We start from the raw sequence: 10,056 nt of genomic DNA, 5'->3' as shown, positions 1-10,056 counted from the left end.
AAAATTCCTATGCAAATAGGAAGTACATCTCTTTTTGTTTTCTACTTAAATACAAGCAGATGTGAGGGTATTTGTGGATACACATATTAACCACATCTAATAAGAGGACACATGGATCATATGCTCGTTATGATGGTTTTACTCTTGACGTTGTGAGCAAACCCTGAACTACTCCAGGGAACATGGCATTTGTCTGCCCTCTATGAGGTACCGTGGTACCTGTTTATCTTGTGATAATTAGATCTTTGGGCCTTCAATGTTCAAAGGTGCTTTGGGGCCCATGATATGTCTAGCCACCAGCCCATATCTAGCCTAACGGTGGCAAGAAGCTGACTTTTCAGAGTGTCCGGCACGCCTGCGCTCTTACACCAATAGAGACCTTTAGGACTACTAGCTAGCAAGATTATGGAGACCAGTCTGCACCATCACTAGCAGAACGTTACAGTCTACCTAGTATGGACGTTACGGTCTGCCTAATATGACGTACAACCTCCCCTCCTAGCTGCTTGCTAGGGTTCATGTCTACAAATAGCCAAGTCGAATAGGAAACTAATTATTCAAAGCTCTCTCTAGTTCTCTTTTTTTCTCAAATGACTTTTCTGACTTAAGAATTGAAGAACCTTTGGCGAACACCCTCCCATTTTTCTAGGTGTTCGTCAATTATGCTAATAGTATTTTTGGTTGTAGTCTAAATTTCGTCAATTCAACCATGTACCAAATTTGCATCCACATACAAGCCTATAACTAAGATTTCTCGAGCATGTTAAAGATAACACCAACTAACCTTCCTTCGGTTTAGCGGGAGTTGACTGCACTAATGCTGGTCCCAAAACTCACACAGCGAAGACGATATACTCAATACATATTTGACAAAAAAAGATTGGGAAAAACACATGTTGAACATAACAAAGTAAACATGAAACTTGGTTCGATCATATATAAAAATGGGGGTACATTGGCCTCTGCTTACATGGTATCATGATTTTACGCATTATTTGGACCTTATGAAGTGATAAAACAATAAATTAGCAACAGTCAATGCTAAGTGGAAGATAAACCAGGGAAACCTTTGTAATTATTCAACTCTCCCCACACCACTTGCTCAACTTCTTCCCATGTCTTTGCCGTCTTGAGTTCGTTCCACATGCTGAAAATAGCTCCCAACACATTCTCTTCATGCAGAATACAGTAGCACCTACACAAATGAAACCATTCAAAATAAATTCAACCACCGTCATTGTTTGGGCAACATTTTGCACCAAAGCAGATAAAACATAAACATCAATGCAAGCTTGACAGAACAACGACCAACTGACGATACTGATACGAAACATGAACAGAGATTGGATGTAAGAACTTAAAATATTAACATTGGATTGGCAAATTTGACTGCTAATGTTCAGAATGTAATTTTCCTTTTTAAACCAAAGGGTATATCTGTTCAGAATGTAATTTTCCTTGGCTTTACATCCAAGGCATTGCATACCCTTTGCGTAACTATTCTCATAGTTTGAATAGCACACGAATGATGTATACAGTATACCACTGAAAATGCCTAAAACATTATAAGATATATTTCCAACTAAATTGATAAAACAGCATAAGCAAGCATATACGAGGGTTATTACTTACATCGCATGGTAGGATAGCCGTCCAAACTCGTCTCCACCCTTAACAGACTTATTCTGTGATTCTCCACTCACTAAAGGAAGTTTATAGCTTTCTAAAAGCCGCTTAAGGAGACGCGTATCACCTCTAAATATATCCAAGTATATGGGTATTATATCAAAAATGGGGTCACCTGCAAAAGAAATAAAAGAATCAACTTGAAAACAGTACATACAAGCCTAAACATCATATCAGAAAGCCAATTGAAGATGTGTACTAAGTGTATGATACTTTACAAATATATATAATTTGAAGATTATAAACAAGGATAACTATACACATAGTAAAACTAACCGGCATCTCCGCATAGTAAATAATAAAGCGGAAAACTAAAATAAACACATACAAATTCCAAAACTGTAACTCATAAAAAAAGATTAACCATGGAAAAGTTAATAAAAGAAATCAACATATGATTGAAGTACTAATGCAATGACACAAGCATAAAACAACACATGGAAAATTAATTCAATAACTAAATACCAACCTATAGAAAGATCACTGAAATCAAGAATGTGGCTAGGACGCCATGACTCAGTCCCTGCACTGTTGCAATTTCCATTTTCTGAACCATTGGTTACCAGACCATTGTCTTTGGTGTTCTCAATCAAGCAAGAATTAGCACCACACGATTCCATGTGAATGTTATCATCCATGATATCTGAGTGTATCCAGGAACAAAGTTTACCCACTTTGTTTAAGCAATTTTCATCCTGAAACCGTAAATGGTCAAATCAGACCAAGCATATGTATGGTCTTGAAAGATTGTGATCTGCATTAAATTATTATAAAATTGAAATTGATCTTGACATGTTTATTAAATGATGGGACAGGGTAGAGACCTCAAATACGTGAAGCAACTTGGCCAAATCATCTGGTAAGTATTCATCGACTTTCTCTATTAGTGTGGCAGGAATTGGATCTCCCCTGCGTATTGAAACTCAGATACTTAACAGCTGTCCCTGTAAGATAATCTCATACCATGTTTTAAACATACTGGAGCTCAGATTACAATAAATAAATACATTTGACCACCACTACATGTACTGAAGAACAATAGATTCAAAAAAAATCTCTCAGTAAGTAAAACCCAGTTCTGCAACATTTCAAGACATCAAACATATACACAGGAGCACTAATGCCCAAAAATACACACAATGAAACAAAGCACAAACATGAAACAAGAATACGTGTGGCATGTGTAAGAAATATAACTCAGGATGTACGATGCATAAAAATGCAATGTGCTTTAGCACAGTACTTTCAACTGCAAGTGAAAGACTTGATTGAAACACCACACGCCTACTCAGGCTATTGATAATCACAACAAGTGTCAATTCCTTCACCTTGAATATCTAATAAAAATCCCAATATTTTGAGAGAATCCAACCAGTCAACCTTTTCTGGACTATCCATCAAGGTAAACCAGCTATATCTACTACAATGACGTATGACAGTCAAGACCTATCACAACTGACTAAATAAAGCTATGAAATGAGAATCTTCTAGTTAAAGTATGACATAATTGACAAGACCTAGCATCTACAACAATCTGACACCTATTAGGACACCTCTACAAAAAAATAACTTTTTCTCTCTCTGTTTTTTTGGGTAAACAAGAATGGTCTAGTTCTCTGATACGCATTTTGAGTTCACCACATGATACCTTCCATGGAAGGTCAAAAGTTAATACTCGTTTTTTCGTTTACTATGATGTACTATGTTGCAATCTTTGGTTTTATATATTAGTATAGATGCTACTGTCGGAAACAAACTCTATCATAATCACAGCATTCATGTATGGAGCAGTATATCAAAACAGATACGTAAATAAAGTACAGAGTAGTATATTATCCAGAAGTACTAGATAATATACCATTTAACCAAGCGGCTTGAGACATCCTTCTTCTTCCTGATTAGAGTTCTGATGAAAATATTCCATTCAGCTGGAATTTTTGATTTATCAGGAACAGCCTCCATACAATCATTAGATAAGGGCATATCTATTTCTGGTTCAATATCTGAGAAAGTTGAGACACTAAGAGGTGGCCGGGGCAAGAGATGGAGGTTACGGAGCTGCTCTCCCAGAAAGGATGCTAAGTTCAGTGCATCTTCCAATGATATGGTATCTCTTCTGCAAAGTTAGAAATAAAACAAGGCCAATTAAAGAGCTGTGCTGTGTATACTCTAAGTAGAAGTTGAACTACAAGAAGGAACTTATACACTAAATTCACTTACAACTCTGCATATATTTTTCCTTTGCATCGTTTTGTTATAAGATATGGCCATATTCTTGAGCATTCAGGTGAGCTGACAGTTTCATGTATTGGCATCCCAGCCCTTCTGTAATTAAATTGTTTTTTACTCCATACACCAAAAGGACAACCATCTGCATTGAACTTCTCAGGAATAAGATTGCATCTGGCAATCACATCAGGAACCGTGCTGCCATCCCATGGTACAATTCTGTAAACTCCATTCTCAAGATAAATGATCCCACTTTCCAAAACATCAGGCATGTGATTTTTCAGAGGGGAATTGACTTTGCATAGGAGATTGTAAAACTCTAGCTGCAATGGGGCACTAAAATGTTAGATGTATATAAAAAATGCTGCAAGAAAATAATTAAAAGAAAAATAGTACCTCTGTGCCCAGACCATAGAGTGACGTTTCCAGCCCTTCTTCAACAAAAATTTTGATTACACAGTCGCTCAAGAGATAAACCTGTTGGAAATAATTAAGAGAAATAAGGGGAGAATCTTCATGGAATACCGCTCTCAGGCTGGACACAATCATCTATTTAGCAAATCTCATCACATACATTTTTTTTTCATACCCTAGAGGGCTAGAACTATATGAAATCAAAAACTAACAGTGACTCTAATGAATCGAGAAAATTAAACATAGAAAGTTTGGTGCTCCCTTAATATGATTTCTCATCTATCATAATCTCTGATCCCTTCAGCTGCCCACCCAGGCTGGACAGAATCATCTATTTCCCCAATACTCATCACATACATTGTCATGTAATACCCCAGAACTTGAACTCAAAAACTAACTACAACTCTAATGAATCGAGAGACTTAATAATAGAAAGTTTGGTCCTTCCTCAATACGATTTCTCATCTATCATAATCTATGATCTCCTCAGCTGGCCACCCTAGTGGTAACTTTCGTGAAATTATTCGTATTAATGCTTATAGGAAATATCCCCAGTACTGTGGTTAGTTTCCCATGGCTACTCTAATATGCTCTGAGGCCTCTGCTTTCTTCTGTCAGGACATGACTAGCCATTGGTCGTATTATCTCATATGACAGGTACAAAATTACTGACTGCTTGAAGGGGTTAAGCGTCTTCAAACTTGAGCTTGGTTTAGATCTAGTGATCCAATCCTGAACCTTCCTTTAAATTATATGCTACCTCCTCCCACAGCTTAGTTGACTAGCGGATCCAATAGTATTCATGACCTTATCATTATTCTTCATTAATGTGAATTTTTTTTAGCTGTTGGAAGATGAAGTTTAAATTTAGTGTACAGATTGTGTTTGCTTAAGTCTTTTTGTCAGATCGTATGTTATTCTAGCTTCATGTAATTCAATTATGGATTCCTCATCTGCGCATTGGACAAAGATTTCATTCTTTAACATTGTTTCCCTTAAAAAAATAGAGAGAGAGAGAGAGAGAGAGAGAGAGAGAGAGAGAGAGTTAAATTATGAGTCCAAGATACTAACAACAATGTAGGAACAATATGTTCACTCCATAAATGAAGACATTAGCAGACATATATATATATATGCAAAAATGTGCCACTTTCATAAATTTAACTTACAGGATTGCTACCAGTGCCAACAGGAAGCCTCTCATCTTCTGCTGGAGAAGGCAAATTATGGAATGCACAAATTTCTGCCAGGCATTCGGACCATCTCCCTGCATTTAATGCAAGACAAGCTCCCTGAAATTCACAGCAAGAAATAATCACAATTCTAATAAAAAGTAAAAGAAAAGAAATTGGAGTGCACCTTTCAAGAAATTAACTGAAACAAGAAGCTCACAAGAGACAAAATAGTGAACAGCTTTTTTTAAGCACAAAGTGGTTTACTATAGTTGAAAAAGTGCAAGTAAACATGATAGTTACGGACTTGGGGGGGGGGGGCGGCGGCGGCGGGCGGTGGGTGTGGGATAGATGTCACTGGCAAAGGATCCACCACTTTAGAAATTAAAACCCATGTAGAAAATCCTGTTATCTGTCTTCTAGACTCTCAAATATAGATTACCAGCAACCACTTCACTAATTTATATAAAATTCAATTAGGAAAGCATGAAGAATAGGCTAACAAGTAGAAGTACCTTCCAGATTAAGTCTCTCATTCCTGGTTTTCCACACCAAAGCTTAAATAACCATTCTCTCATTTCTCTTTGTCCTATGCAATTGCCCGAGCTCCAAGGAGAGTTGTAGTGGTCTCTCTCTTTGTCCAGATACATGGCTAAGAAATTGATGTCATACGAAAAACCCTGGTAACTCCCTTGTGGTACATTACGGTCATTAGAGGCAGCATCAGCATTCTTTTCTCCAGGTTCGAGAGTTCTCACTCTTTTCTTTTTCCTAATCGGATCAGAGATAATAGAATCATTCTCCGAATTTCCTTCTTCATGGGCAAGTAATCCAGCACGGCAAACTCCCTTATGACGATAACCAGGTGCCATATCTAAACACACAAATTCAAAGTTTTTGGGATTTACAAAGTTCTGGGTAACGGCAATACTTGGTTCCAGATTTAGGACACAGTGCCACCATCCACTTGGAACAAAAATAGTTTCCCCTGGAACTTGGGTACACTCTATTGGCTTGTCTTCATCAGCAAGAAGTGGATAAAAATCTAGCCACCACTGGAACACATAAAAAGGAACCAATAACAGCAACTTAAAAACCACAACAGAAAACATGAAAAATCATAGAGGATTAGAACAGCTGAATAAAATACCTGCAGTGAAGATGGAGTTTCAATATTGACATCACCATCTTCTTCGTTTACATGTACGGTAACACCTAGCGGTACTCTTCCTGGAGGATACAGGGCCCACCTTCACAAAACGCAATCTTGACCTCAATAATTTAATTCCAAACAGGCAAAAAAAAAAAAAAAAAAAAAAAAAAGAAGAATAAAGAATAGAAGAGAAAAAAAAAAAAACATTATTCAGATGATTTGGGAATGATGGATGCATTAGCAAAATACGTTGATGGTATTCTCAACTCTTTTCAGGTTAGCATTAGCCTCATGTTTTAGGTATACAATAATGACCTATCCTATCCATTAACTGTAAGAGTGAGGAGAACTTGCGAGGAGTGGGGAGAATTAAATCAAATTCAACCTGGACAACAGGCAAGCAAAAAGGAGACTCTGTAATTGATATAAATTTAGAAACAGCATTGGACTAGTGGAGGAGCTCGAACGACGAAGAAGTAGAACAAATCGGTAATTACACAAAATGGAAGTGTTATACTAAATCCATGTCCCCAACTAACACAAGCATAAGTAACGATATATTCTTAAACACAAGAGCTTTTGAGAAAAAAAGTTGAATTTTACCTCTTTCGGCCTACTAACAGTGTGTTCCAAGCACTGGTCAGAGCTGGATCAACATGCCAAGAGGCACCAGACCTCTGTGGCCCAATAATGAGCCACCTAAAAGGAGGTCGTTTATCTCCATCTAAAACATCAAAAAAGTCCTCTTGAAATAGACAAGGTACACTGTAATCTTTCAACAAGGCAGGTGCAACCTCTCCAAACTGCTTAAAAAAGAAGTTACATTAGATTAAAAAAAAAAAAAACAAAATAATCCAAAGGTATACTCAAACATAAACACAGAACCATTGAGCACCTTGTGATCAAAAATATATAGGGGATCCTCATCATGTTGAATTTCCAAGTATGAAACATAATCCTTGAATTTCATTGAGACTTTGCGAGCACTCTTTTGAGAAATTATGAAAGCTGTATCTCCATATTTCTGCAATAACTGGTCAAATGTCCATGTATGCCTTGCAGGCCAGGCATCAGCTAACCCCGTGAGCAAAACCTGGTAATATTGGCAGTGACCTATGTGAATAGCTTAAAACCAGTCTGTATGTACAGAATAAACATCATGCTAATCGTGACTACCAATTTGCAATTTAAAATTCTCTATAGTACAAGACCATCAAGCATAAGAAAAAGGTCAAATTTGGACAACCCCAGGTTTTCATCTCCGGTTTCCCTTTTATTCTCCCAGAATAAAATCAATACCATAGAGAACACAAACACAATATGACCCACACTCAAAATATGAAACTTTTGGCGCCATGTGTACTTGAAAAATTCTTTCAGAAAAGAAAAAAAAACTAAATCAGACATGCTAGAACTTGTGAATCAAATGAGAGCGTGGTGGGAAACTTTGGGTTGTTGGGGGAGAGGATATTTTTAAGCTGTGAAAACAGAAGCATGGAAAAATCAGGCATAGAGGTGCTGGTGATTAAAGGTTGTAAAGAGGTTTATTGGTTCCTTTTCCACTTGATGTGGCAGGTTGTGGTACTGGATAGTGAAATCAACTGCAGTGGTTGTAAAGCGATATTATGGTAATGACAATGGTGGCATGGTCGGTTATAGAAAGGTGTTAGTGTTGTACAATATGCTGGTGATACTGAGGGAATGGTACTGGAAGGGTGGGGATATGGTAGAATGAGCAGTAGGGGAGTATGGTGTGGCAAAGTGTTAATGGTCGGTGGTAGCAATACGAATAGGATATATATATTTTTTAATAGAAAATAAAATATTTCTCCATTTATTCATTTATTTGATATGGCATCCATTACAAAAACATCAGCACATGCTTGTGTATGGCTCATCCATGGGGGTCCTGTGATAGAGCATCCTTCTTTCTCAAATCTAAAACTATGATTTAAGTTTTAAAAGAAGAATATGTCAATATATAATCAATGGGAAGAAAATATAACTATTTCTTCCAGCGTGTTATAATTCAACCTAAATTGTGAATTAAAAAATGAATCAACATCATTCATCACTGTACCGGTTTCTTCCCATCATAGTCACGAGAGAAGTCTTCCATAGTGAGGTTTTTCGTCCTTGCCACGTTCCCATCGTCAAAAGAAAAACCATCCAATGTGGTATGGCACCTGTATAATCTTCTGTACAAGAACAAGGAGTTGAATCCTGCAGAAAGTAAATAGGAAATGACTAAAACCATCAGCGGGAAATTATAAAAGACATCATCTTGAGAAGATTTTCAATAGAAGAGAATAAAAGAGGACTTTGTATTCGAAAGACACGACATCCATTACCATCAAAATAAAGTGGTTTTCTGCCAGCCTGGTCGCATTCATATTGTACATTCTCTCTGCATCCAAAAACACAACAACTAGGAGTCAAATTCTTAAAAAAAACTAATGTACAGTTAATCGAAAAGCACAGCATAAACTCCGATTCATACAAATGCAGTGCCGTCTTTTTCCACGAGCCTTTGTACTGAAGCGGACCATTTACTTTACCGAGGCATAAACTCATCCAAAGAGGCTCTTCATTGCACAGTATGTACATCACACTGCACATACCAAATCTCCCAGAAGATATAATCAATTCCAAAAGGTAATCAATACAAACCAACATACAAAAATCCAATAAAATAAACTAAAATCAAATACCAAAACGATAACTTCAATTCATAACAGAAACATTTCAAATCCAAATGCAAATCAAAGTCCCAAAATTCAAAATTCAAACGGGCACCTGCTGACGCAAGCGAGGCGAGCGACGTCGCGAGGAGGGAGGTATTCCAGGATGTCGCAGATGAGATCGTCGGGGAGGACTCGGAAGTTTCCGAGAGCGCCCGGCCGGCGATCTGTGAGCCCCAACTCCTGGGCCTCAGAATTCTCCATCGGAGATTGGAGATTGCGGAGATCAACAAAACAAAAGAAAGCAAGTGAATTGGAATTCGGAGGAAGAGAAGCTGTGGATTTGGTGAAATTGCAAGTAGGCGAGCAAGCAAATGAAACAGGAGAGAGGGGGAGGAGCGGGGCTTTGGGGTTTTGCTGGGAGATTTGCAGTCGGATTTTGCCGCGTCGACGTTAGCGTGTGTTTTTTCTTGTTTTTGCCATTTAGGGTGGAGTCGGTGGACCAAAGATTCGCGCGGGCGGAGGGCGCGAATATATGCCAGTTTATTTTCTTTCCGACTAATTTCCGGGATATTACTTTTTCGAATCATATTCGTATATCATTTCGTAAAATTATTGTTTTGTGCATTATTTATTTCATCAATATTCAATAGTACGTTACGTAATTCAAATGTTTTGTGCATTATTTATTGTTTTGTGCTCCATCCAAAATTTTGCTCTT

The 10,056-nt window shown here is 37.5% G+C and overlaps 1 protein-coding gene across 1 annotated transcript; it reads right to left on the bottom strand.

Annotated features, from left to right (window-relative positions):
* Positions 1-911: 911 nt before the first annotated feature.
* On the bottom strand, positions 912-9,842 carry LOC137741089 (lysine-specific demethylase JMJ21). The gene is made up of 16 exons (XM_068480898.1): positions 9,451-9,842; positions 9,155-9,265; positions 9,006-9,061; positions 8,735-8,877; positions 7,550-7,747; positions 7,258-7,457; positions 6,652-6,751; positions 6,017-6,556; positions 5,499-5,621; positions 4,312-4,392; positions 3,907-4,238; positions 3,545-3,802; positions 2,511-2,595; positions 2,156-2,381; positions 1,633-1,801; positions 912-1,195 (listed from the first exon to the last, which is right to left on the bottom strand). The coding sequence occupies exons 1-16, from the start codon at positions 9,597-9,599 to the stop codon at positions 1,042-1,044; spliced, it is 2,925 nt and encodes a 974-aa protein (XP_068336999.1). The 5' UTR covers positions 9,600-9,842; the 3' UTR covers positions 912-1,041.
* Between the last annotated feature and the right edge of the window lie 214 nt (positions 9,843-10,056).

This window comes from Pyrus communis, chromosome 1 (assembly GCF_963583255.1).
Source record: "Pyrus communis chromosome 1, drPyrComm1.1, whole genome shotgun sequence".
In the NCBI taxonomy this organism is placed as follows: Eukaryota; Viridiplantae; Streptophyta; class Magnoliopsida; order Rosales; family Rosaceae; genus Pyrus; species Pyrus communis.
This window is presented reverse-complemented; position numbering and strand designations above follow the sequence as displayed.

Bases quoted from the DNA above. Each gene is read 5' to 3' on its own strand.
- LOC137741089 (XM_068480898.1), bottom strand. From the start codon at position 9,599: ATGGAGAATTCTGAGGCCCAGGAGTTGGGGCTCACAGATCGCCGGCCG. The intron at 9,062-9,154 runs GTATGAATCGGA...TTTTGGATGCAG, and splicing joins AAAAAGACGGCACTGCATTT to AGAGAATGTACAATATGAAT. The intron at 1,196-1,632 runs GTAAGTAATAAC...TCATTTGTGTAG, and splicing joins CGGCTATCCTACCATGCGAT to GTGCTACTGTATTCTGCATG.